The sequence below is a fragment of the Patagioenas fasciata genome, chromosome 1, assembly GCF_037038585.1.
Source record: "Patagioenas fasciata isolate bPatFas1 chromosome 1, bPatFas1.hap1, whole genome shotgun sequence".
NCBI lineage: Eukaryota > Metazoa > Chordata > Aves > Columbiformes > Columbidae > Patagioenas > Patagioenas fasciata.
In genome coordinates this window covers 5,132,670-5,160,482 of record NC_092520.1, presented here as the reverse complement: position 1 = coordinate 5,160,482, position 27,813 = coordinate 5,132,670, and the positions used below count along the sequence as shown (strand labels likewise).

The window sequence follows — 27,813 nt, the reverse complement described above, 5'->3', positions numbered from 1 at the left end:
GAAAGGAGATTGGAGCCAGGGGGGGTCGGGCTCTGCTCCCAAGGAACAAGCACCAGGACAAGAGGAAACGGCCTCAAGCTGCACTAGGGGGGTTGAGGTTGGATATTGCGAAAAAATTATGCACAGAAAGGGTTGTTGAGCATTGGACCAGGCTGCCCAGGGCAGTGGTGGAGTCACCATCCCTGGAGGGGTTTAAAAGGTGTGGAGATGAGGTTCTCAGGGATGCAGTTTAAGTGACAGCATTGGGTTAATGGTTGGACTTGGTGATCTTGAGGGTCTTCTCCAACTAAAATGCCACTATGATTCTATCAAACCCGGCAGTCCTGGGTGGGTATTTCAGCGGTTGCAGGCTTTTCAAAGTATTTTTATCATGTGTCATGTACTGCCCCAGTCACTACTGAACTTGTGACTAAGCTGATTTATTTATGGAAAATTCTTTCTTTAACTGAGGAGCCAAGAATTGAAATATTTTAGCAAGAGCCTGAAACATGCACACGGGCAGCACAAGAGCCTGCATCTCCTGTTTCCCACTGCAGACCAACCTCTGTGCCCTGGCAAGCAAAAGTTTTTGACCAGTTCTGCCTTAAACATTGAATAATTTTGGCCGAGTGAGTAATTGTTTCATATTTGTGTGTTTGTATTGCTGTAGCGGTTGAGGCTCTTAAGCTTTGGATCCAAGGCCTTGTTGTGCCAGGTGCTGTAGGAACATGGAAAAACAAAATAAAACAACAAAAAAAGGCCTTGTGAGGAAGAACACTCATTTCTCTATAACCTAAGACAGCAGATGGCTACAGATGGGGGAGCACAAGGAACTAATGAGATAATACTGACCTTTGCAGTGAGTAATAGCCTTGATACATCACTTATCTAAGCATTGCTAAGGTTTTATAGACCCTATAGTAAAGGGCAGGTGGCATTTTGAAGGAGAATGAACAGGGTTTGTTCAGCCTTGAGAAAAGAAGACATAGGGGAGACCTCATCACCATGTTCTAATATTTAAAGAGTGACTACAAAGAGACTCCCTTTTTACAAGAAGTCACATGGAAAAGATGAGGGGTGACAGGTACAAGTTACTCCTGGGGAGACTGTCATTGATACAAGAGGGAAATTTTTCATGCTGAGAACAGTCAGCCATTGGAATAATCTCCCCAGAAAAGTGGTGGATTCCCCAACATTGGACACTTTTAAGTTTCAGCTGGACATGGTGCTGGGTCATCTTTTCTAGACCGTGTTTTTGCCAAGGAAGGTTGGACCAGATGATCCTTGTGGTCCCTTCTAGCTTGGGATGGTGTGTTTCTATGATCAAGTGATGGCAGAAGTTTGCAGGAGCATCACATCGAGCAAGAACAGCAGCATAGGGAAGAGAGACGTATTGAAAATGATGCTTGAGCAAAGATGTTTGCTGCGGTCCTGTAGGAGAGAGAGCAGGTACAGGAGGAAAGTAGAGACAGAAAGTGTATTTGTTTGAGATGAGAAAACAGAAAAGGGGAAAAGAAACCTACAGACAGGCTGTGTATTCAGAGTCTTGACCTGGAACTCTCTTCTACTGTGTTTACTGCCAGCTACTCATGCAAAAAGAAAGTGCTGTTTGTTTGAATCGTAACCTTTAACCATCGTGTGACATGAGGGAACAGACGAGTGAGGCAGAGTGTGTGTGTTCCTTCATTCGCAGTGCAGATGCTTCCATGAGGGGCAAAGAGAACATGCTGCTTTTTGTAGCATTTATTTAAACTTCAGTTTAACAAAATTAGCCTGTGCAGAAACTTCAGCAAACATCCTCTTTGAGTTGAAAGCTTGCAGAGCAAGATGCAAGTCAAATGCCAGCCCCAGCAATTAGCACGCATCCTTTCAGAAGTGTTAAACTGTGCTTAATCTCTATTGATCAAGTTCTTTTTCTCCTGCATGCTGTCTACAGCTAAAAATAACATCAAGTTTAAGATGTACCAAAGATGGCAGCTGCCCAGTCCATTTTTCTTCTGAAGCAGCTCACTCTCTCCCCAATCAGGGTTTGCTTCCCATGCAGCATGGGATTAAATGGAGCTATTGCAGAATCTGTTCGGGAAGCTCTCGCTGGCTTGGGGAGCCCAAAGTGCTTGTGGCCCACAGTGTGTTAAAGGTATTGCTTGGAGTGCCCCTTCCCTGTTGTAAAAATAAACCGTTTCAAGGTGTGTTGCTGTTTGATGGGAAGGATTCTTGCGAAGGGAGAATGAAGAAGGCTTTTGTATCCTGCGTACCACAACATGACGTGACTGCCGAACAAGAGAGGATGTATTTAAATAGCCTCCCCAGAAGGTTAATGGAGAAATAGCTTCGTAATAGGAAATGCATTGGTTGCTCTGACATAAAATGATATCCCAGATGTGCTCTCTGCAGCAGGGACCCCTTGTAGCTGAACCATTTCCAGCTGTGTGAAGGAGCCCAGTTCTCTATCTCAAAGGCTCTTTTGGCAATAAACATTGGTGTTGCCACTAGAGGGGGACTGCAGGCCACACACCGGACACCATCCTGCTGGGCTTCACCAGCCTCCTCCAGCGCCAGCCCAGCAGCACCAGGACCTCTCTGCTCTGTGGGGCTCTGGGTTGTCACAGCACCCATAAAGCTTGGGTACCTTGCAGCCAAACAAATGCAAAGGGGCATGGATGAGGGGAGCCTGACTGGTGCGATATCTGGGTGCTTCTCCAGTGATCTGGTTCTGCACAATGTCATTTTTTATTCTCAAACATCTACAAAAAGTGTCCTGAGCACAAATAGTGTTCAGTGAAAGCGGAACAGCGTTTGTACAACCTCACTGAGTCACGGAGGAGTGTGAATAACCTCCCTTAAAGCCCAGCTGAGGCGATATAATAGCAACATACCAAACAGTGCCATTAAATTGCTTAAAAATGAAATGGAAACGTGAGTGCTTCCAGATTCTGGGAGAAACCTGAACTTGTGGATGGGGCTTTCAGTATTACAGACTCACTTGTGCGCTGGGCCTGACCTTCCTGTTTATTGTCTCTCTGCAGGGCTTTTACCCACGTGTTCACCTTCGGCCCGACATTCCGAGCGGAAAACTCGCAGAGTCGCCGGCACCTGGCAGAGTTCTACATGGTGGAGGCTGAGCTGTCCTTCACTGAAAACCTCCAAGACATCATGCAGGTGAGCACTCCTAATGTCTGTGCAGGACCATTGCCAGACCATCTTCCTCCTCCCCAAGCTGTGCTCCCAGCCCTCAGCTGAAGTTGCAGTCCCTCTCACAGAATCACAGACTGGTTGGGGTTGGAAGGGACCTCTGGAGATCATCCAGTCCAACCCACCTGCTAACGCAGGGTCACCAGAGCAGATCACACAGGAAGGTGTCCAGGTGGGTTTGAATGTCTCCAGAGAAGGAGACTCCACAACCTCTTTGGGCAGCCTGGTCCAGGCTCTGGCACCTCAAAGTAAAGAAGTTTCTCCTCATATTCAGATGAAACCTCCTGTGTTTCAGTCTGTGTCCATTGCCCCTCATCCTGTCATTGGGCACCACTGAAAGGAGTCTCACCCTGTGGGATCCAGATAGAGGTTGCACGGGGACTTCCTGAGCATCAGGGTTTGCTCAGCAGAGCTGGGGCCACAGAAGAGATTTGGAAGGGAAGATGTAGGTGCAAACACAGCCCTCATCTGAATGGGGCCTGCACAGTTGCCGTATTGCCAGGAAATGTGTAAATATGCTTGACTGGCACTAGTGAAAAGTAGCATTCTCCCCTTCAAAACCTTCAGCATCTCTCCATGAATCTGAGCCTTATTTTTGCCGTCTGTCCCTTAGTGTGCTCTGTAAAGAGCTCCTTGAAAGCTGCATTGAAATCTCAAGTAGAAACAACAGTTCCTGGTGTACGCTATTCACTGGGGCTTTAGCAGAAGACTGAAAGAAATCCTTAGTCAGCAAGCTTTTGATTTTTCAGGATTGACCTCTCGGTTACAGTTTAACCACATGATGGATGCTAATGCATCTTACTAGTCCCAGCACAAGCCACCTTCTGCCCAGTAGGACTTGTGAGTAAACATCCACATGCATTCTCATATATCAAATAAACTCCCTGGAAAGCTATTGCAAAAATAGCTTTAAAAAGAAAAAGACCTGAGACACTGGCTACAGATTTATAAAATAACATCCAGGTGGTGGTTTCTTCAACCTGGGTCATATTCTGGCTGCTGAGTCAGTATGTCCCGACAGCAGAGTTGACGTGCTCTGTCTCTTGCACGTGTTGTTTCTACATCTTGGATGTCGGGATGGCACTGGGCAGCCTGGGCTGACCCACTGGCAATCTCTGTGCTCCATCATTAAGAACATCCCGCTCTTTCTTTTTGTAGAATCATAGTGTTATTGCACAGTTTGGGTTGGAAGGGACCTTCCAAGCTCATCGAATCCCACCCCTGCCATGAGCAGGGACATCTTCAGCAGCTCAGGTTGCTCAGAGCCCCGTCCAGCCTGGCCTGGGATGTCTCCAGGGATGGTTCATCCACCACCTCTCTGGACAACCTGGGACAGGCTCTCACCACCCTGACTGTAAAAATTTCTTCCTCATATCTGGCCCGAATCGCCTCTCTTTTAGTTTAAAACCATCACACCTTGTCCTATCACAACAGGCCCTGCTCAAAAGTCTGTCCCCATCTTTCTTATTGGCCCTTTTAAGGCCGGAAAGGCCACACTAAGGTCTTCCTGGAGCTTCTCTTCTCCAGCTGAACACCCCAGTTCTCTCAGCCTGTCCTCCCAGCAGAGCTGTTCCATCCCTCTGATCGTTTTTGTGGCCTCCTCTGGACTTTATATCCAATGTTTCTCTTCTACTTTTCTCCAGAACAACCTTGTGTATTCTTAGAGCATGGCATACGTGTATGTTTATGCATTACTTCCTAAGCCCCCTGTTTCTCTAGGTAATCAGGAGCTGATTGAAATCTTTGCTGCTTTTATTTGGTATAATAAGCAAGGCCTTCTGTTAAGTGATGTTTGAGCCCTTGAACGCAGCATGAACATATCTGTGCTCTTGTGCTGAGAACCCTGATTTCTTGGCTTTTGAAGTACAGACAACCAGTTCAGGCAATTCAGAGAATGTGTAGGGCTTTTTATTTGTAGGGAAAGGAGGATCTTCCCTCCTTGACTTGGCTTTTGTTTTTGCTAAACATCTTGTGAAGTCTCAGCTTGCGCTCTCCTCTTTCCCTTCTTGCCTCTGTTGTGAAGTCTTTGACAAGAATCTTTCTCTATAAGAGAAAGTCCCCGAGCAGCCATCGTTTTGCCCTTCTCATAGCGAGCCTACGTTGCAACATACTTTGTGATGTTCTCATTTGCAGAAGTGGAGTTCCTGTTTCATTTATTTTTAAATCCTTGGGCAATCTCTCTTAGAAAAAAAAAGCAAAACAACAATCCCCCAAACTGACAGCTGCACTAAAGCCTAAGTTAAGTTTCTTTTTCCCCACGTAACTGACCTAAATTCAATGTTCTCTCATGTATCTGCCCGTTGGGCAGTTTGTCCATCGTCATCTGCAAGTTCTTTGTTCAGTGCCAAACGCCCAGTTGAAAGCCCTGGGGGCTACTGGCCAGGGTTAGCATCTGAACTTTGTCCTCACATAAAGAGCTGGATTGTTTAAAACTTATTTTTAAAACTGGGATTCAACATTTGGACTGAATACCTCTAACTCCAGCAAGTTAGTGTGCTGAGAAGGCTCCGCTTCTTCAGGGACATCTTGAAGTATTTGCTTATACATCAATAAAGAAGAGCCTTGCTAAAAGTTAATTGGTGGGGCCTGAGGTCTTTCAGCCAAATCTAGGAAAGAAACATAGCCTTCCTTACAAAATAAAAGCAAAAAAAAGATTTAATAACAAAGTTACATGTATTTGGGAGCAAAGGGCCTGAAATCTTAGAGCAACAGCCATTTTTTCCCCGCTATAATTGCACAGAGTAGTGGTCAATTATTCCTAAATTAGCAGCACAGTTGTTGTGAGGACTCATGTGTCTTGATCATGCAGTCTAAATTTCTGTTCTGTGCCAAAACGTGTTCCAGTGCTACAAAGGAGCTTCAACTCTCACAATGTTGACTTTGTGTGGCAAGTCCCACGTGCTCCATGCGGTTCTCTGCCCTGCGTGGCTGGGTGATGGTGTTACTGCTTTGGGGTCCAGGGTGTATGTGGGTGTATCTACAAGAGTCTAGTCAGGAATTTGAGCCAAGTTCTCTTCCCCCAAACTGGATGAGAAAGAGAGGGAGTTGGAAAAGGTCAGATAAGACAGGGGAAAGTGTCCGGTTTATATGGAAGTGCCTGGACTTGCTGCAACCATTGTCCCTCCTGTCCCTGAATTGGAGTCCAGTCTCCTCTGTCCTCTGAGATACGTCCTGCCACCCTCACTTCAGTGCTGTGTGGTGTAGCTGTATTTGTAGGTCATTATCTTTTATTTTTCATTCCACTGTCTTGGCAGTGCAGTGGATTTGAAGGATCTCACTTCACTCGTGACACTAATGGCATCTCAGAGAGGCCCTGTGATGCAGTCATTATTGAATTTCATCAAACACATACAAAACCATGCTAAAGAAACATAATTTAGGCTGTGAAGTTAGGAAATATGAGAAGGAAGTGTTCCTGAGAGCGCTTTTTGGTGTTTATCCTGTGTGATCTGCTCTGGTGACCCTACTTTAGCAGGTGATTGGACTAGATCATCACCAGAGGTCCTTCCCAACCCCAGCCTTTCTGTGATTCCTTAACAGATCACATCCTAGCACCGCTGTCTCTTTAAGAGATGGAACCTACATCTCTTTAAGATGGAGAGTACATTTTAACACACAGTATTTGGGCTCTGTCCTGGAGAGCCAAAGTATTGTCTTTCACTGGTTATGTGTCTCATCAAAATTAATTTGCTGTCATTACAGCCCAGTGACATGGAGTGGTATTACAGAAGGGAATTCAGGCATGAAATGAAATCAGGAGCACTGAGTTTGGGCACCAGTTTCAGGAATCTTAGATCTGAAATGTGGATGTGGTTTGATATCCAGGATAGTTCACACTCAGAGTACCCTCTGTCTTCAGTGCCAAGGCTTAGGCAGTTGGGCAAATCTGCCTGCAGTCTCAAGGGAACGGGCACTGGTAGTGACATGGAAAAGGTTTGTTTCCGTTGTCTTGGGCAGCTCTTTTTAGGGACACTGGGGGATCTACAGGGCTGTAGGTTCCTCCTCTGAAGTGGCATCCAGCTGCCATAGCTGAGGCTCTTCCCATTTCTTAACTTCCATCAGGGTTTATTGTTCAGCTTTGATGCTCAGTGGAGCAGTGATCTGACAGACAAGAGCCTCCTTCCTTTCACAACAGCAGCATCTCTCCAGAGAGGGTCCTAAGCGGTTGGTTACAGAGCAGAAAGAAGAGATTTTATGAGCAAGATTGGATGCAAATCTCTCCTCTGTGTCTGTGCGTATGTGCACACACGTATGGTGTGTGTGAGCAAGCACGAAGGCGAGAAATTATAGTCCACTTGGTGAATGTTTCATATGTAAATACCCTGTGATCTCCACTGCATCCATATGCATGGCCCAGGTAAATGCATAAACAAAAACCCTGCTAGCAGTTCTTGAGATTTTTCTGAAAGTGTCGTATATAATAAATATGACTATTTGATCCCTTCTTGTAGTGCACAGCACCTTCAATTGCTGCTGCTGACGTTTACTGCTGTTCTCTTGATGATTTCCTCTGTTTCGACTCTGGTCATAATTTTATTTGGGAAGAAGCTAAGTTGCAGTATCAAAAGATCCGAGCTAAAATTAAACAATACAGCTGGGAGCTGCTCCTGGTCAAAATCAGAGAGTTAACCATTCAGTGGCACAGCAACAGGATTGATACTGCTGAACTACTTTGAAAGGTGCAAATCAACAGATAAAGGGTGGGAAGGATGAGGGAGAAGGGAAAACTTCTACCTCTGTCCTCCTCCCGGCACGATTGCTACATTTCCTTTATGAAGCAACCAAATTAATGGGCTTTTGGGAATCAGGAGACCCACCTCTGAGATGAGCTCCTTGCCATGATTCCCATGGCTTTTTCCCTCTTCAAGTCTCCTATCAAACTTGTTTCTTGCAGGATTCGTTCAAACCAATCGCTTGGTTATATCTCCAGCTCACGCTACTCCCTCAAACCAGCGAGCCAGTGGCTGTGCTTCCCCACTCATTTTTCATATAGGCTGCTTTTCTTCATTATATTATCTGCTTAAAACCATAACTTCTGAGTTGAAGGGCTTTTTTTTTCCTCTTTTCCCTTCCACTGTTCGTGCGTAGTACATTTTTGGCATAAATAAGAATAAGAGCAGTGAGGAGGCCGATGCATGACCCACGTGTCTGTCTTCTTTGCCAGGATAAAACCTCAGTCCCAAACCTGGAAATATTTCTCAGATTGTTTTTCCCATACCACCCACATCTTTTTTCCACAAGAGGAAGCCGCGCATGTTGAATGCTGTGGGAACCTAATTGTTACTTTATCGCACAGCGAGGGGAAAAAAAGTGCTAATTAAACAACGTGCTTTTCTGAAACCAGATGATACTTTCATTTTCTAGAAAGAGGAAGCTTAATGTAAAATCCCTTCGTCTGTGCTTGGTGAAACCAGATGACTTGCCAAGAAGTTTTCTAATTTCATTTGCATAAGCTTTTTTCTAGCTCCTTTGAAGAAAGTTCAAAGCTGACTGTTTGGTTATTTGCCACTCAGCAGCAACGCTAGCTTTTAATTTCCTCCGTGTTTGAGTACCAGTTAGGGGTAAAACTGTTTATCTCCATATGATAATTCTGTTCCTTTATTTGGATCTTCTCCTTTTGAAACAGATGGCCCAGATTGATGCAGGAGTCTAGAGGCTGAGTTTGGCTCCAGAGGTGTGAAAACGGGCTCATTTACCAGCTTCTCTAGGCTCGTGGGACACCGAGGTTGTTCTTCAGCGCTGAGCAGTGTTTCAGCAGTTTGGGATGGGTGATGAAGGATGTTCTACACACGAGAGTTTGAACAACATGCCTGAAATCTCATCTTGGCTGTGTCAGTAGCTCAGCTTCTTCCTTTCTGTGCCTTTTGTTCCTCTTACCCTGTAAGATCTGGTTCCTTGCACGGCAGAGACCCGCTTCTTCCTCAGGTTCATCTTCTCACATTTAGTTTTCCCTTGGCTTTGCGGTGTCCGGGGAATGCTACTTGCCCAGGGATCATTGGTGGATACTTCCCTTCTCTCAGCTCTAATTAATGAAGTTGTTTTGCTCACAGAAAACCAAACAGGAATGTGCCAGGACATTCAGAGGTGCTTTTAGTTGAGAAAAACCTGGTCCCATCCCAGGCTGAGGTGACCTGCAGCCCCGCTGCATTGCTCTGTTCCTTGCAAAAGAGATAAAGAGGGTGATTCTTGAAGAAGAACTGGGATCAGCAATATTACCCAGGTATCAAATACGTAAAGGTGTAAGACTACGAGGAGTCATGGGAACGCTTCATCTGCGCAGCAGCAAGCGTCTTGCATGCTCTGCTTTGCTTAACCAAACGAGAAAATTACTCTTAAAACAGGTTGGTCAAAACGCAGCGGCATCCCACGTGGGGGCTTTTTTTGTTTAGAACCAAAATGACATTTGAATGTCTTCATGGGTGAAGCCAATTTTGCTGGATAACTATATCCAAATGGGATGATAATGTCATGTAGTTAATCCACATTAGTTTAGGGAAATGAAACCACATCTTTCTTTAGTTTCTCAAGCGTCCCTGCATTGATGTGTCCTTTGCTTTAGCTCTCTGCTGGTCTCTGTGCGTGTTCTCTTTGATTTGCTCTTACTGCACAGAGTATCTCTAGCTGGGATCTGTTTGATGGGCTGGCTCTACACAGGACACGTTTATTCTCCTCTCCTTTAGTTCTACCTCTTCTAACAACAAAGCAGAAAACCAGAATCGCTCATTGCAGGGAAAACACCTCACTAATAAATAATCTGAGACTAGTCACCACAAACTATTGTAGTTTGTGTGTTTGTGGCTGACCAGGGCTGCTGCTTGAATATTTTAGCTGTACTTTTTTCACTGGAGACACCTGACTGAAGGTACTGAGGCCATCAGCAGACACTGAAGCCCTAAACCTGCAGCAGAAATGCCACTTCATGGCCTGTTCAGCTACATTACCAAACTGGTGCCCTCTTAGACAGTCTGACCATGCAGAAGGACAGAAACTCCTTCCGTACCCTTCGGCTGATGTGGACCGTGTTTTTATTTATCACCTGGGATATCTAAGCAGTGTTAATTTTTCATGGACTCCTGTTTTCTCTGTTAGGTTATAGAAGATCTTGTCAAGACAGCGACAAGCACTGTGCTCTCCAAATGTCCTCGTGATGTTGAGCTTTTTCATAAATACGTAGCTCCTGCCCAGAAGGTAATAAATATGACAAGAAAAAGCTGCAATCCTGTTATGCATTTTCAGGGCTTTTGGCTATAGGGAGGCTTAATTTTTTAATTTTCTTTTTAACTGCATTGTCCTGTGTTAACAAACTGTGAAGAGTTAGAAGTCCTCCTGAATTTAAGTGCTTCCTCAGGCCAACAGAGAGAGGACACAACTTTCTGTAACCAGTAGCAAGTGTGGTAAAAGTGCTGCTGTCGCATCATCAGGCAACCTCTGAATCATCAGCTCCCATGACCAGGTACCCTTTTAGCCCTGAATGGCCAGGAATGAATTTTGACCCATATTTAGATCACGAGCCAGAGCAACAAATTAAAACTTAGAGGGAGGCGGCTTTTCTGAGTTTACTCTGGGCCCCTAAACCCTTAAGAGTAGCTTTACATTTTCATTTTTTCTTGTTTTGACCAAGGACAGGTTGGAACAAATGCTGAAGAACAAATTTGTGACGTAAGTACTTTTATTTCAAAATGATCTGGAGGAGGGCTTTTGGGGAAAGGGTTCCTGTTTTGTGTGTGTTCTTTTTCTTTCTCAACTCAGTTTCTTCTGGGTCAGCATCGTGTCTCCAAAAGAGCGTGAATTGCAGTTCTCTGTGTTCTGTTTGCCAGTTGCCCTCCCATGGTAGCTCAATCTGCTGCCCTTTGGCTTTTGCTTGCCTGGACAAGATCCTCTTTCCCTCAGGGTGTTCTCCTTCCAGCACAGACCTGCGCAGTGCTTCCCTCACTATCCTGCCTGCTTTGGGCTTTGCTGCTCCGCCTTCCTTCACACTTCCACTCCGATGGCTCCCTTTTTATCAAACCGGTTTTGGATATTTAAAAATCCCAATTGGTTTTCTATTCTCAGTTGCTTGTGCAACTCCTTTCGCAGTTGTCTGTGTGCTAAAGGAGTGATGGGTTTTGGTTTTCCTCTTTGGCCCCCAAGAATACCTGCTCTTCCCCATCTTTTCAAATAGTGTTGCTCTCTGTTTATCCCCATTTATCCCACAGAGCATTGTAGGGCTGCTCAGCCCAGGGCTGATGGTTTTTGTGGGGACAGACTTTTGAGCAGGGCCTGTTGCGATAGGACAAGGGGTGCTGGTTTAGACTAAAAGAGGGGAGATTCAGGCCAGACATGAGGAAGAAATTGTTGTCCCTGTGGGGGTGGTGAGAGCCTGGCCCAGGTTGTCCAGAGAGGTGGTGGATGAACCATCCCTGGAGACATCCCAGGCCAGGCTGGACGGGGCTCTGAGCAACCTGAGCTGGTGAAGATGTCCCTGCTCATGGCAGGGGTAGCACTGGATGAGCTTTGAAGGTCCCTTCAACCCAAGCCATTCCATGATTCCTGTGATTCGGGATAGATCCTCCTTGTGCCTACATAAGCACCATGGGACACCTCAGTAAAGTCACTCTCTCCCCATTTCAGTCCTTCTCTGGACCTCACTGATATTCCCGAGGGGACAGAGTTGCAAGGACATCAGCCCATCTCTCTCTCTGTGTCTCCCTTCACCAAGTGCTGGCAGATCTGGGGCACTTCCAGCTTACACATACCAGTTACATGTGTTGAACCTGTGCCAGTGATAAATCTCTCTTGTACCGTGGCCTCACATAACCCGAACACATGGAGCAATGTGTTCCTTCCGGAGGTATTTCCTCCAGAAGCCTTCCCTGCATTAGTGAAACCTTGTAACTGGGCGTTAAGAGCTCATGCTTTTTAAGGAATTTGGTTTATAATCCGATTTAGCCAATGATACAGAGGGATTAAATTATTGTGATCGGGTTATTGTTTCTTCTCTCTGTCACAACATGTGGTATCTTCCACTGAGTTTCAATTTCCAGTTATCAAACCTGCAGCATCTTTCACTGCGCTTTTTCTGTTTGCTTGGCCATGATGCTGCTCTTTTGTACTGGTGGGAGTTGGTGGAGAATCTGCTCTCAGATCTTTGCTGCAAATAAATGGTATGATTTTTGCAAAGTAAAGTGAAACTGTTTGAGCTACAAACCCTCGGCGCTTTGGGCTGTTATTTTTGCCTAACATTGTCCTGTATGGCGGAGCTATGATGTTGGCCCTGTGCTGATGAGGGCACATTCCCCAAATTTCCATGAAGCAGTTCTCTGCAGACCTCACTTCTCACTGAAATGCATCATTGCAATAACGCAAAGCTTTGCACTTCCTGCCCCGCGTGTAGCTGAAGCACAGGAAAACACAGAGTTCTTGCCATATATAAAATGGTTTTTGGTTTCTGTCCAAAGTAGCATTGCTGGGAAGTCTGACATCACAGCACAAGTTGGAATGATGGTGGGGAAATGCCTCCTTAATTTTCCAGTGCGGCGCTTAGCCAGAAAGCTTTCTTGTTATTCCTTTCATAGTTATCTTAAAGACTTTCTTTTTTTTTAACTCTTGCAGAATTTCCTACAATGAAGCAGTGGAAATTTTGAAGCAAGCTTCTCAAACTTTCACTTTCAAGCCAGAGGTAGGTGGTTGCCCAGTGGCTTTTCCCCTGTGCCCGTTTGTACACGCTTTATAGGTCTCATTTCTCTCTGATGCTACAAAAGTTGTCACTTTGCACAGGTTATCTGCCTCCTGGGGTGTTTACTCCATTGTAGCCCAGGTTTTATTTTTACCCTTTGGGCTTGAAGTGGGAGCAATATAAATAAATATAATATAAACCAAAAGTTTGACAAGGACCGATAAGCCAAAACCATTTCAAAATACCATGTAACCTAGATGTAGGTGAAGGGAATCCCTGGTCTTTCCAAAGCACAGGTGTCGCCTGGGAAAGAGAATCAAATGCTGGTCTTTCTAACACTTTCAAACACACAGACCAGTAGGGAGAGCATTTATGGTGGTGTTCGTGTGTATACTCATTAATCTTTCCCTCGTTTTGATGCTTTAGGAAAATAACCCTCTGGCTGAAGCCACCTTTGTAGCTGGTTGGGTGACTGTCTTGTTTCTGTGTACAAGTGAGTGTAGAATCTCAAATCCTGTATCTGTGCTGCCTTGATCTGAGACAGCAAACTCAGGATATTTTCAGCTGAGGAGAGTCTGCAAAATATCAGTTCCCCACTTCTTCTACTCCCCCAATAATCTTTGCACATCGTGTAGTCAGCTGGAGGTCTCCAGTCAAAAGCCACATAATTTATAATGTCACCGGAAGAAAGGAGAAGTGAAGGGCATTGCAAATGTCCAAGGTTTCTGATAACAAAGAGTGGGTTGATAGGATGCTGGTTTTCCTTAAGTGAGAATTAATGTAGCATGTAACAGGACGCAGCAGGGAAGAGAGCAGTCTGCCCAGCAAAGCTACTTTGTATATACCAACAGTAATTCTGAAATAAGGCTGGCTTCTGGGTTGATTAAGCTGAATTTGGATAGGTGCCTATTTCCCTTAAGCTATGTGGAGTGTGCTTTTTGGGAGTTTGTTTGTTTGGCTTTTTTTTTCGAGTTTGATACCAGATGCTTGGGCTTGATGCAGGGACGATCTGGCCCTGTTTTGTGGAAGTTACACTGTGTTATTTTCATTGCTTTGCTCTGCCTTAAAACTCATTAAACTCTCTCCGTTTAGCACATTTTCCCTGTGACCTGTGTGGGAAGTTGCTGTGCTTGATTTTGTGTCATTCAAAGCCACACGTCTCTCCTACACACGGATTTTGCTGTTTCTCTTGCCACAGGCAAGATGCTCCAAAGCAGGATCCCAGATCCCTTTTGTTGTCTTTACAGTGGGGCTGTGACCTCCAAACGGAACATGAGAAGTATCTGGTGAAGCACTGTGGGGAGGTTCCCGTGTTTGTGATTAACTACCCATACGACCTCAAACCTTTCTACATGCGGGACAATGAAGATGGACCTCAACGCACGGTGAGTCCGTGGGTCACATTTCCACTGCTTTTTTGGCTAGGCATGTGTCTTAGCCTACTGTTAGACAGATGAGGACAGTCTTCTGCTGGACCTACACTCAAGAAGTCCAAGATAAGACGTGATCATCACATCATCCTGTTCAGTCTTTTTCCTGTTGTAGATTCTGCCCCTCTGCTCCGCTCTGGTGAGACCCCCCTGCAGTGCTGGTCCAGCTCTGGGTCCTCAGCACAGGACACACATGGACCTGCTGGAGAGGGGCCAGAGGAGCCACAGAAATGATGCGAGGCTGGAACAGCTCTGCTGGGAGGACAGGCTGAGAGAGTTGGGGTGTTCAGCTGGAGAAGAGAAGGCTCTAGAGACACCTTATTGTGGCCTTTCTGTACTTAAAAGGGACCTGTAAGAAGGATGATGATAGACTGTTTAGCAGGGTCTGTTGTGATAGGACAAGGGATGACAGTTTTAAACTGAAAGATGGGAGATTCAGGCCAGACATGAGGAATAAATTTTCTACAATGAGGGTGGTGAGAGCCTGTCCCAGATTGGCCAGAGAGGTGGTGGATGAACCATCCCTGGAGACATCCCAGGCCAGGCTGGACGGGGCTCTGAGCAACCTGAGCTGGTGAAGATGTCCCTGCTCATGGCAGGGGTGGCACTGGATGAGCTTTGAAGGTCCCTTCCAACCCAAACTATTTTGTGATTCTGTGACATCACCAAAGCAGGAACAACAGGAGGAGGAAGATTCAGGAGTTTGGTAACATTGAGTTTTTGCTTAAGTCCCTTAAGGTTAAGTTTGCCATAGTTCCTTTTTTTCTTGGTAAACTTCTGCACTGCCAGGTGACATGCCTAGAATTGCATGACTCCAAGCAGTCAGCAATTCTCCTGTCATCCAAATGTAGCATCCATGTAAATCTCAAATAGCAGATGGGCACAAGAAGCTCCTGTTCCACCAGTCTCATACTTCAAAGGTGTGATTCCCCATTGAACTGAGACAACCTGTAGCATTGCTTCTGCTAAAAAGAGCAACTACCTCACCGTGTACCACTGCCACTTTGGTGGCTTTAATTCTAGCAGCAGTTCAGCTGTGGAATAAGAGAAGTAACACTACAAAACAAAACAAGAGAAGGCAACCAGCCCAAGCCTAACAGATCCTCACTCTTGGATCCAGCACAAGTGCCACTGACCCATTGGTGTCATTACCACTAGAGCTGGCTCAAGGAACGGGGACAGACGAGGCAAACACAAGTTACAGCATCAGAGCAGCTTAAAGTCTAAGGGAATTGGGGCTTTAGGAAATGTGCCCTGTGTGTCTTTGCTTCCTTGTGAGCTGCTGTTGGGTTCTTTATACCCCATGCAGGCTTGACTCTACACACAGGTTGTCACCAGAGTAACCTGGTGGCATTCAGTTCAAACCACCTGATGTTCTACAGACTTAATGATCTTTATCACTGTAAAGTTCCCTCCCAGCCTTTTCCTGTCAGTAAAATACTTTTCAAGCATATGCAAATATTTACTTAAGTGTTCTGGATTCTTGAAGAATTACAGTAGCTTTTTAGAAACAACCATCACTCCACACTGTGTGGCTATATGGCATGACTCAAATCAGTTTTCTTTCTTTTAAGGTTGCAGCTGTTGATCTCCTTGTACCAGGAATAGGGGAGTTGTGTGGAGGCAGCCTGAGAGAGGAGCGACTGCCCTTCCTCGAATCGCGCTTACAGAGGTACAGAAAACCCCATCTAGCCTGTCCAAGAGGGTGTTTCAGCAGCCCCCAGTGGGTTGGCAAGGAAGAGGAGTGGGGGGGCAACTAGAGGGTATTCAAAATAAGCATATTTTTGTTTTTGAGATATTTATCTGAGTAGGTGACTGCAAACTGGTGAAGAAGTTCTTGTGCTTCTGTTATAGAGTAGGCACTGGTGAGGCCCTACCTTGAATACTGCATTCAGTTTTGGGCCTCTCATCATAAGAAGGACACTGAGGAACTAGAGAGAGTGCAGAGGGGGTGAAAAGGTGGTGAGGGGTCTTAAGCACAAGTGTGATGGGACCGGCTGAGGGAACTGGTGCTGTTAGTCCTGGAGAACAGGAGACTGAGGGGAGACCTTCTCTCTCTCTGCAACTGCCTGAAAGGAGGTTGTAGCATGGAGGGTGTTGGTCTGTTCTCCCAAGTAGCAAGTGATAGGACAAGAGGAAATGGCCTCAAGTTGCACCAGGGGAGGTTTAGATTGGATATCAGGAAAGAATTATTCCCGGAAAGAGTTGTTGGGCATTGGAACAGGCTGCCCAGGGCAGTGGTGGAGTCACCATCCCTGGAGGGGTTTAAAAGGCGTTTAGACAAGGTTCTTAGGGAGATGGTTTAGTGCTAGAGTTAGATTATGGTTGGAGTCGATAATTCTGAGGGTCTCTTCCAACTGAAATGATTCTATGATGTGCAAACTGTCTCATCACGGAAGAAGAGTTTATTTTATGCTAGGAGGCCAGGGCAGCAGAATGCTGGGGCTGTCTGGATCTGGTGTGAGACACTTCACCTCTCGAGCCTTTTCTTGGCAACTTTTGTGGCTAAGAGTGGATTGCAAAGGTGGAAGTTGCCACGTAGACAGAGCTCAGATGTATTTGTCATCACATTGTGTAACTGAGGAACTGCAGTTTGGGTGGGAAGCTTCGCTAGCAGTGATGCCACTGGCCTCAGTGGCATCATTTCAGAGAATGTGGTTCTTTGCTAACAGTTTGATGGGAAACATCATGGGAAGTGCCTGGGACCTGTATGGGCTCCTTCCCTGCTGCTTTGTTCTGGATTACGTGACTTTGAGTAATTTTAGGCTAAATTCAGTGTCAGAATATGAAAGCTGCTGTTTAGTTAACAATAATCGATGTTATAGATGGGGTAATTCTCCACAGACAATTGCTCCCTGGATCCTGTCTGATTGTTCAAGAGAACTTTTTGTAACTCACATGGGTCCATTTGTGCCATTCATACACTTGTGCAGAGCAATTTTGGAGGAGGATTAATCCCAGAGTAACACCATTTGCACGTTGGGAATTAATTTGTTGCTTAAATCAGCTACATGCTCACAGAGATCAATCTGGTCACTGGAGAAGAGAAAAATCCATTTCAACATAATGAATCCAAAAGGCGCAGGGCAATTTCAACCCCCACAACACTGGTTCTCATTTGTGCTCTAGGATGATATTATTCCCTGTGCTTCCTACTACTTCCCCTGCAAACTCTCCAAATGTTTCAGCCAAAGCAAAATATGCTGTTGCCTGCTGCACTTTTTCACTTGAAATTTTTGCCAGTAAGATCTGGAGCCCACAGCCCTCGAGGTGTGGGGTGGAAAAGGGTCCGTATGGAACTTGAACCCAGACGGAGCCCAAATACTTTATTAAGGCTTTTAAATTCTTCTTCCTGTGGTCTCAGCATAACTAAGAGATAAAGAACGTGATTCTTGTCTCCTGGTACGCGTTTCATTCAATAGCTGCTCACGTCCCCGGCCAGGACAGCTGCGACACACTGAAGATGAGAGAAGTGGTCTGTCTTTGCCTACAGTTTTCTCTTTGTTTTCAGGGAAGGAAAACCCAGCAATTTTGCTCTGACTCTTCCAGGGCAGGAAAAGAGGAGAGGATGCACTGATGCTGATTAGAAAAGGATATATTTTGGTTATTAGTTTCATGGAAGTCGTCACACATTATTGAAGCCATGTGGGTTCAGTGGTTTTTACACGCTGTGGATAGGGAACCATGTAGCCACACATGAAGAGGTTTTGACTCACTCATAAATGAGGTTGGCTGTGTCTCATTGTGCATTTAATGTTCAGGCCTGTGCTCTCCAGACATTCACAAGCAGTTTACTGATATGCTTAAAGTTAAGAATATGCACAAGTCTTTGCATCAAGATGGGATCAACTCTGTACACTGACAAAACAGACTTTACGTCTTAAGCATCACGTTGGGACGCTGTTCAAGATTATCTGCTGCTTACCAGAACTGATTGTGTCTTCCCCTAATTTCCTGCCTTTCCTTTTTGAACTGATTTTAGTTATCAGACCCTCCCTTTTCTTGTAGTGTTCTCTTCCAGGCAGTGCCGCTTGTGTGCGTCTCCTCTGTTCCTTTACTTACAAGGGGTTTTCTTTTTGTTCTACAGATTGGGACTCGCAGATACCTACCAATGGTAAGACACTATCTTGCTCTGCAAGCTATTTTCTTCTTTTGAGACTCTTTAAACAACTGTTTCATTGTTTTGATCCTGTTCTTGGGGGCACATTTCTTGGCCTGGTTGCCCTGCCGTCGCTGCCAGTCTAAATGGAACAGCCAGTTCATTTAAACAAAGTTTAATCTAATGCTACTTAGTTTATCTTCCCGATTTGTCCACTCACAGCACAGGTCTTCCCTTTCAGGACTGCATTAAGTGGATTAATTTACAACTCATCGGTTATTTTTGATATTAAATCATTAAGCTGTGTTCCACATTGAATAGATTCTGATCACCATCGCACGAGGTAAACAGGTTACAGAACCACAAGCAATTTTTGACCTTTAACAGCTCTGTGAATAACTCCCTTTGCAATTGATGGGGCAATTGGGTTGAAAAATCTTCCCTAAAAAAGCTGCTGAAGCAATTAAAACTGTCCTGCTAAGGAGACACAACAACCTTTGAATTAGCAGTTTAGCCTATTAAAACGACAGAAGGTTCTTAATGTTCCCCTTGACAAGTGTTTCTTGGTATGTACTTTGTCACAGCTACTGAGAGGTGATAGTGCTGAGGATTTTAAATTTAGAAGGGTAGATTCAAACAGTCTGCAGCATTTGGAATGATCATTAGGGAGGCTGCCTTGAAAAAATGCAAAGCATAGGATTCTTCATGCTGTTTTCCCACAATATGAAATCGCGCAGGAGCAGCCCCATGCACGGCAGACCTTTACATCATCCATTTGCAAACAGGGTGAATGAAATGTCTTCATTTATCGTTTACATTTATGGGCCAGAATGCACTATCGCTGCATCCGCGGGAAGAAACATCCTCACCAAGAATGATCATGGCCTGAGGAATTTCGGTGTCCAGTGGCTGAGCCTCCCAGCCCTGAGAAGAAGTTTCTTCTCAAATTTAAGTGGAACCTCTTGTGTTCCAGCTTGATCCCGTTACCCCTTGTCCTATCATTGTTTGCCACCAAGTAGAGCCTGGCTCCATCCTCCTGACACTCACCTTTTATAGACTTATAGACATTAATAAGGTCCCCCCTTAGCCTCCTCTTCTCCAGACTGAAGAGCCCCAGCTCCCTCAGCCTTTCCTCACACGGGAGATGCTCCACTCCCTTCAACATCTTTGTTGCCCTGCGCTGGACTCTCTCCAGCAGTTCCCTGTCCTTCTGGAACTGAGGGGCCACAACTGGACACAATATTCCAGGTGTGGTCTCCCCAGGGCAGAATAGAGGGGCAGGAGAACCTCTCTGACCTACTGACCACCCCCCTTCTAACCCACCCCAGGTACCATTGGCCTTCCTGGCCACAAGGGCCCAGTGCTGGCTCATGCTCATCCTGCTGTCCCCAGGATCCCCAGGTCCCTTTCCCCTACACTGCTCTCTAATATGTCATTCCCCAGCCTATACTGGAACCTGTGGTTGTTCCTGCCCAGATGCAGGACTCTACACTTTCCCTTGTTAAATTTCATCAGGTTATTCCCCACCCAACTCTCCAGCCTGTCCAGGTCTCTGGATGGCAGCACAGCCTCTGGTGTGTCAGCCACTCCTCCCAGCTTGGTGTCTTCAGCAAACTTGCTGATAGTACACTCAATTCCCTTGTCCAAATCGTTAATGAATATATTGAATAATATTGGCCCCAGTATGACCCCTGAGGCACTGCACTAGATACTGGCCTCCAACTGGACTCCGCACCACTGACTACCACTCTCTTGCTTCTCTCCTTAAGCCAATTTGCAATCCACCTCACTACTCTATTGTCCAGACCACACCTCCTCAACTTAGCAACTAGGATGCTATGGGAGACTGTGTCAAACACTTTGCTGAAGTCAAGGTAGACCACATCTACCACTCTGCCATCATCCATCCACCTTGTTACATTCTCATAAAATCACATTCTGGAAATTCTTTCCCCCGTGATCTCGTTCTGGAGTCTCTTTCCTCCCGTGTTCCCTCCGCTCCATAACAGATGTTGTAACTGCCCAGAAAAGATTAAAACTGGTTTTCTCTGCTGCCATAGCAGGGTCTGGTGTCCTAAGAAGGTGCAGGATAGGAATAATCCTGACTGCTTCTGGACAGCAGTCCAGAACCTGCCAGAAAACAGGTAGGTAGTTCGCCAACATCCATTTTTTTCAGTGGAAGTGGCAGGAGAGACAGAAATTAATCTCCTCCAATTTAGTGATTGAATTGAGTCTCCGAAGCTGGCTCGCAAACTCTCTGAAGAACAGTTGAGTCATTCCTTTTTAAATATAATATTTGCTGATGTGGTCCCTTTTGAAAACCCTTATTTATTGCCATATCTCTGTTTCTACCTGTTTCTTCTCCCACTAAACACGAGGATATTGTGGGAGCGGGCAGCTTCAGGAGTGCCTTGTTTGTGGGAGAATCATTGGGCAAAGAGGCAGCTGATGAGCTGAAATATTCTTGTGCCTCTGCCCATTCCTACATTTTAGAAAGCTTTTCAAAAAGAAACAGATAAGGAAACACTGTCAAAATTCTGTGAATCTTCTTCGGTTCACTACATGTCTCCGGTTGTGCAGGTTTCCTTCTATACAGATCATAAGTTGCAAAAGGATTTGTCCTGATTTTGCAGAGTTATTTGATTTTCACGCTCCTCCCTTTGAACTGTAGACAGGAAAGGGCTCAGTGCTGTGGGTGCTGATCTGGGCTGGACTTGCAGAGCTCTGTGGAAATGAGGTGGTCAGTTTATTCTGGGAAGTCACTTTCTCCATGACCAGAGAGCACTGAGTGTATCAGCTTGTAAATGAGGGTCCTGATCCTGTCTGCAGCCTCCGGGTGCCAGCTTAGCACGAGCGATAACAAAACAGGTACTGTGTAATGAACGTGTCCCCACTGCCGGCAGCCCGAGCAGCACGGGAACAGGCTGCCCAGGGCAGTGGTGGAGTCACCATCCCTGGAGGGGTTTAAAGACACATAGATGAGGTTCTAAGGGCCGTGGTTTAGTGATGGGCTTGACAGTGCTTGGTTAACAGTTGGACTTGATGATCTCAAAAGTCTCTTCCAACCAAAATGATTCTGTGATTCTACCTGTAAGGCACCAATTTCCTCCCTCTGGTTATTCTCATGCGCATAGAATCATAGAATAATTTGGGTTGGAAGGGACGTTCCAAGCTCATCCAGTGCCACCCCTGCCATGAACAGGGACATCTTCATCAGCTCAGGTTGCTCAGAGCCCCGTCCATCCTGGCCCTGAATATTTCCATTCATGTTATCTGTCATCTGCAAGTGGATATTTCTGTTGTCTTGGCCTTGCTTCTGCTCTAGATGGAGAAGACTGAGCTGTGTTGAGCTCTTTGATTTCTTATTTTCTTTGAAGTTTGAATTCCAAAGTGTTCTGTTGGGTCCTTGTGTGGCAAGGTAGAAAGGAAGAGTTGAGCTTACAGACCAGCAGCACTGGGGAGCCGCTTGCAGTCCAGGCCCACTGACAACATTCGTGTCATCCTCCAACCTCCTCCAGAGCCAGTGAGGACAGGTGGATCCCATCGCTGTCCTTGGCACACGCCTGGTCCTGTTACTCCTGCTCTGAGAGCAGAAAATCAGTGCTAAAGGCAACCAAAGCATGCCCAAACCCCACTTGTGTCCATGGCAGTGTTTTAGGTTGACCTCCCTGAATGCTTTTTTGTGGATTCCCAAAAAGCCCAAGCTGTCTGACACCAAAACAGCGCTTTATTCAGCATCAGAACCTGGCGATGCTTTGTGTATTTATTTCCTGAAACATCTAACAAAATAATCTTTCAAACATAATTTCACTGGTAGTTTTTCCTTACCCTCACCTTTTTCCTTTTGTTTTTTTTTCCCCAGTAGAATATTCACCTTCATGAACTGTGATATCTTTGTTCTTTCAGCCTTTTTCTCAGACTGGCTGTGGAGGCTTCACTGTAACAAGGGGCTTACATAAAAGATCAAGATTGCATTTATTTTGAAAAGAGACAGAAAAGAACACATCCTGCTTGTGAATGATCGCTAAGAGAGCCCTGATCTTCATAGCACAACACAGGAGCTCGCGATGATGATAAAAGGATATGGATTTTTAAAAGGATGAAAGGAAATGCTTTTCTAACTTGGCACATAACAAGCTCCTGGAATTCATTGCTGGGGGTTGTTGTTGCAGCACATACTTTAGTAAGATTCAAATCTCTGAAGAACTACTAGTCCTCTAGGTCCAGAACATGAGCTCTGGGCCTGACTGGGGTCGCAGAAACTTATTTCCCCCATGGAATAATGTTACACAGTCCCCCAGTTGCCAGTGGAAGGCTCAGCTCTCCTCTTAAGTATGAGCTACCGGGCGAAATAGTTCACGACTGATTTTGAGGTGAGAAACATCCAATATCTGGAAACTACTGAATGTAGGAAAACATCAGGGAGTATTTTCCAGCCCAGAGGGAATTTTCTCTTCATCTGCAGGCAGCTACTTTTTCTTTCATCTGGGAAGAATGGAAAATTTCTCAATTCCTCTGCTTCTTTTAAGCACAGTCATCAGAAAGGATTCACAGGCTTGATCCTTAGCACGTTTAATTCAATGGACTTTTTCCATTAACTTTAATGGGTTTTGTTTCGCTGCTGTTGCCAAAATAGCTTCTCAGAGTGCTTTGAGATCTGCAGAACAAAGCCCTGGATAAGCAAGGGTAGAGTTTATTATTATTGTTCATCTGGAAGAAGCTGAGTTATTTCATCTCCTTACAATGACTTTATAAACTCTGTTGCCAGCAAAAGGTGAGAAAAGATGCTAAGCTTGGTCTAAATTGTCTTTGCACTGGCTGAGGTACGCTAGTAGATGTCATCAGAAATGTTTGTGCTGTTGTTTAAATTACTAGTCCCAGTCACCAGTTGGTCTACCAGTTCTACTCAGAACCACTGAGCTGGTGCAGGTTGATCTACCATGAGCAGCACCAATGTCCCTCATGCTTACCAGGTCATTGCTTTCAGGCTGAGAGAGTTGGGGTGTTCAGCTGGAGAAGAGAAGACCCCAGGGAGACCTTAGTGTGGCCTTTCTGAACTTAAAAGGGGCCGATAAGAAACATGGGGACAGACTTTCGAGCAGGGCCTGTTGTGATAGGACAAGGTGGGATGGTTTTAAACTAAAAGATGGGAGATTCAGGCCGGACATGAGGAAGAAATATTTTACACTGAGGGTGGTGAGAGCCTGTCCCAGGTTGGCCAGAGAGGTGATGGCTGAACCATCCCTGGAGACATCCCAGACCAGGCTGGACGGGGCTCTGAGCAACCTGAGCTGGTGAAGATGTCCCTGCTCATGGCAGGGGTGGCACTGGGGGAGCTTTGAAGGTCCCTTCCAACCCAAACTATTCTATGATTCTTTTTCACAAGTCACCTCCCTCAGCATCAGATCTGCCCATCATTTTCCTTTCAAACCATTAAAAGCTGCTAAGTTGAAAGCTCCCCAAGGGCAGTTCTGAGTGTATTAGTAGAAACCCAAGTTCTCAGTGCGGTGTGTATGAAGTGGATAGAGACAAAGACCATGATCCTGTTCGCAGCCTATGTGTTCATATCCTAAGCAAGACCTCGAGGTGCTGGAGTGAGTAGAGAGAAGGGAACAGAGCTGGGGAAGGGGCTGGAGCACAAGTGTGATGGGAGCGGCTGAGGGACCTGGGGGATTCAGCTGGAGAACAGGAGCTGAGGGGAGACCTTCTGATCTCTGAACTGCCTGAAAGGAGCTTGGAGCCAGGGGGGGTCGGGCTCTGCTCCCCAGGAACAAGCGCCAGGACCAGAGGAAATGGCCTCAAGTTGCACCAGGGGAGGTTGAGGTTGGATCTTGGGAACAATTTCTTCATTGAAGAGGCTGTCGGGCATTGGACCAGGCTGCCCAGGGCAGTGGTGGAGTCACCATCCCTGGAGGGGTTTAAAAGACACATAGATGAGGTTCTCAGGGACATGGGGTAGTGCTAGAGTTTAGTTAATGGTTGAACTCAATGATCTTAAATGTCTTTTCCAACCAAAATGATTCTATGATTCTGTAATCTTCATCACAAGGTGTGGGGTGGATAAAACTGAGCCTTTGCAAGCCAGGCTAACACCCAGCAGCACAGGCAGAAACATGTGGGTCCCAGGGGTCACAAAACAAATGTCTCACTCTTTAGCCGGCTGTTCAACTTCTAATGGAGGCGTAACTGCACTTCATGTGCCAGTGGTAGTTTGGAAGAGGTAAGAAGTTCTGCTTCGTGTTTTACTACCTGGGCAGTGGGGTAGAGGGAGAAAATCAAAACAACCCACACGTGAAGATTGGATTGAGTATAATCTGCCAGGGTGATCTCTTGCAGCTGTAGAATTTGTTAGAGAGGATTTCTGGGTTGCAAGTAGAGGTGGTTGGGACATTACTTTGGGTTCAATCTGCTCAAATATAGTCTTCAAGCCAACAAACTTCTGAAGCACGTGGAAGTCCAAGCAAGAACGCTCCATATATATGTACGTATATCATATATATATATACATATAGGCTGGAGATTAGAAAGCAATTCTTTGCAGAGAGGGTGGTCAGCATTGGAATGGCTGCCCAGGGAGGTGCTGGACTCACCGGCCCTGGAGGTTTGTAAACTGAGATTGGCCATGGCACTCAGTGCCATGATCTGGTCAATGGACTGGAGTTGGACCAAGGGTTGGACTGGATGATCTCTGAGGTCTTTTCCAACCCAGTCGATTCTATGATTCTGTGATATGTAAAAGCAGGTACACTTATATATATTATACTATATATATAATATACATGTATATAAATAGATAAATTATATATACACGCTATAAAATACACTTTGTCCTTGCAGTGTATTAACAGTAGTTAAAATTTGGGAAGCCATTTATTACAATCAATCCAATCTTAATTTCTTTTCACAGTGCTTTTTCCCCACCACTCTACTGCCTAAGTAGTAAAACATATATATGTATTTGTATTTAAATGCACGTGATTTTTTTTAAACTGGGGTGATAAAATATTCATACCCGAAGGTTAGAAGCATGTAATACATCTGGAGTCACTCAATCCCTTACTAGTGCACTCATACAAAGAAAAATAACTGTGGCATCAGCGAGCTCAGAAGTGGCCCTATAAATCAATAGAACCACCGAGATGTTTTTCACTCCTATTAAAACAAAACGGTTGGTGACAAGTTATAGCTGGGAATATAGTTTTTGTGTGTTACATCAGCTACAGTCCAGCTGGGAAGTGGAGGACTCTAAAGAAAGAACATCAGAATCTTATTGACACCCATATATTTGGAATATCTTCTTCCAAATGTTTTCTGAGTTTTCCATGCACAACAGGTGCCCTTCTCCAAAATGAAATTTCTCATTCCAGATCTGGTTTTAAAGAGGAAATGTCCAAGAGTTTGTGCTGAGTTACTGTGGAAATAAATGAATTGCTCTGTAAGAGTGATTGGGAGAAAATGTAACAAAAAGCCATCTTAATTACCTTAGAAGAAAAACAAAACATCTGAAGGAACAGTCAGCAGATGGCAAGACCTGAAGAAATAACTGGAAATTAAATGATGTAGACTAATGAGAAGAAGACGGAAAATGAAAGAATGTATTGTAGAGCAGATCTCAGCACCAGTGTCGCAAGGGCTGAACAAACCCAAGCAGGCGACTTCATCTCCAACACTGGAAATACTTTGCATCTCTGTAGGAACCTGGGTTTGTGCCTCTGCTTGGAACGTTTTAGATACTAAAACTTACCAAGAAGCCCTCGGTATGAGCAGAGCTATGATGTTATATCTGGTCTTTGTACCCAAATGAGTCCTTGCTCCTAAACAAAACAGGTTTTAGCATGTTGGCAAAGCATATCTGTGCTGGTTTAAACACATTTGCACTTGGGGTTTCTGCTAATACACTTTAGCCGGTCGGGGAACCGCAGCTTCGCAGCCCTGACCAACGCCGGCTGTGTTGGCAGAAACCCACAGTGGTTGGGGTCAAAGGGAAGTAATTAAGATGGAAAGCAAAACCCTAGATAAAAAGCTCTCTGTAATGACATCGGCGTAACCCAGCTGCGAACGTAACTGTCTGTTTAAATTACAGGTATCTAGACCTCCGAAAATTTGGCTCAGTTCCTCATGGAGGCTTCGGAATGGGGTTTGAACGCTACCTGCAGTACATCTTGGGAGTCGACAATATCAAAGATGTTATTCCTTTCCCCAGGTTTTCTCACTCCTGTCTCCTGTAGCTCAGCAGCCGACGCACGTGGAGCGAACTGCTGGTGTGACTGTATGTATGTACCATATTATATATGACTCAGTGTGTTTTAGTAGGAAATCGAGACTTTTTTTAATCAGTGAAACTCTTGGTAAATTTAATACTGGCTTATTGGACATAATATACGTTCCGGTGAGATTGTGGAAGCACATTTGCAGTTAATTTGATAGCAGTTCATGTCCTCAATGCACTTCAGGGGTATTAATAAATCCCACTTAACTAAAGGGTTAAGATTCTCGTGAGACCTGTACAAGCCATGGAAGTACCGAATAAGCGTTGTTGGGAGGGGGTTTTATGTGAAATATTATTAAGGAGGTGTGACCTAAAATGGACTGGGAGCCAGGGCTGCTGTGAGGCTTTAATAGGCTTTAATTAAATGCCTGCACGGTACTTTGAAGATTAAATGTTATAAAATTGTGAAGTATTGTCATGGCTGTGATGCACTCGCTCTTACGAAATGGCCACTGTAAAGTGTGATTCTCCCCACCCCAACTTAAAGCAAATACTCTTTACCTTGAAAAGAAAATCAACCAAACCTGGCAAGGAAAAATGTCACACTGGAGCTGCTGGAGTGAATTAGGTGAATAATGTTTGATTTTGTGAATCATCAATAAAGATGTGCACTGGGTTGTTTTGTAACTCCGTATGGTTTCTCCTTCTGTTATAAAACCATAGCGCTCAGCATCACAGCGTTTCCTTCAGCGTCTTGGGTAGATGTTTCTTTTTCCTTGTACCCAAATTGGTTGCACAACTTCTGCAGGAGATTTCTGTTTTCTGTTTCCAGGAGAGCACATGTTCATAGCAGAAAGACAAAGAGCGTTCATTCATCTCTCCAGAGCCAACTTGCAGTTTATTGGTGGTTTTTTCTTGTTGCTTTGCTTTTTTGTTGTTGTTATTGAGAAAATCTCTCTTGTGCTTATCAGACCAAGCAGTTTTGTCTGTATTTTGAAGCAACAAACATACACTCCTAACCATTGCGTATCTATTAAGTAATTAATTGTCACTATAGGATCTGAACTCCTTGCAGTCTATAATGGGTTTATGCTCTCAGCTTCGCTGCCAGGTAAAGAAATATTCATTTCTGTGTTAGGGACAGATCAAGCAACATGCCCAAGACAATTGGAAACAAGTGGTTTATTTGAGACTCAAACCGAGGGTTTCCAGCATCCTTCTTCCCTTCCAAATTATCACAATATAGCAA

General features: G+C 45.1%; 1 protein-coding gene across 6 annotated transcripts in view; it reads left to right on the top strand.

The window, feature by feature from the left end:
- Positions 1-27,251, top strand: part of NARS2 (asparaginyl-tRNA synthetase 2, mitochondrial) — a 58,620-nt gene extending 31,369 nt beyond the window's left edge. For 2 of the 6 annotated variants that reach the window (XM_071817409.1, XM_071817554.1), the window contains exons 7-15: positions 3,006-3,138; positions 10,261-10,359; positions 10,787-10,830; positions 12,763-12,829; positions 14,074-14,211; positions 15,831-15,928; positions 18,344-18,370; positions 20,416-20,499; positions 26,439-27,251. In XM_071817409.1, the coding sequence (XP_071673510.1) occupies positions 3,006-3,138; positions 10,261-10,359; positions 10,787-10,830; positions 12,763-12,829; positions 14,074-14,211; positions 15,831-15,928; positions 18,344-18,370; positions 20,416-20,499; positions 26,439-26,583 (835 nt within the window). In that variant the 3' untranslated portion in view covers positions 26,584-27,251. Of the gene's footprint in view, positions 1-3,005; positions 3,139-10,260; positions 10,360-10,786; positions 10,831-12,762; positions 12,830-14,073; positions 14,212-15,830; positions 15,929-18,343; positions 18,371-20,415; positions 20,500-22,261; positions 23,130-26,438 lie in introns of all 6 variants that reach the window. The other 4 variants (XR_011742042.1, XM_065833224.2, XM_065833234.2 and 1 more) reach the window with 4 other exon arrangements.
- The last annotated feature ends 562 nt before the right edge of the window (positions 27,252-27,813 follow it).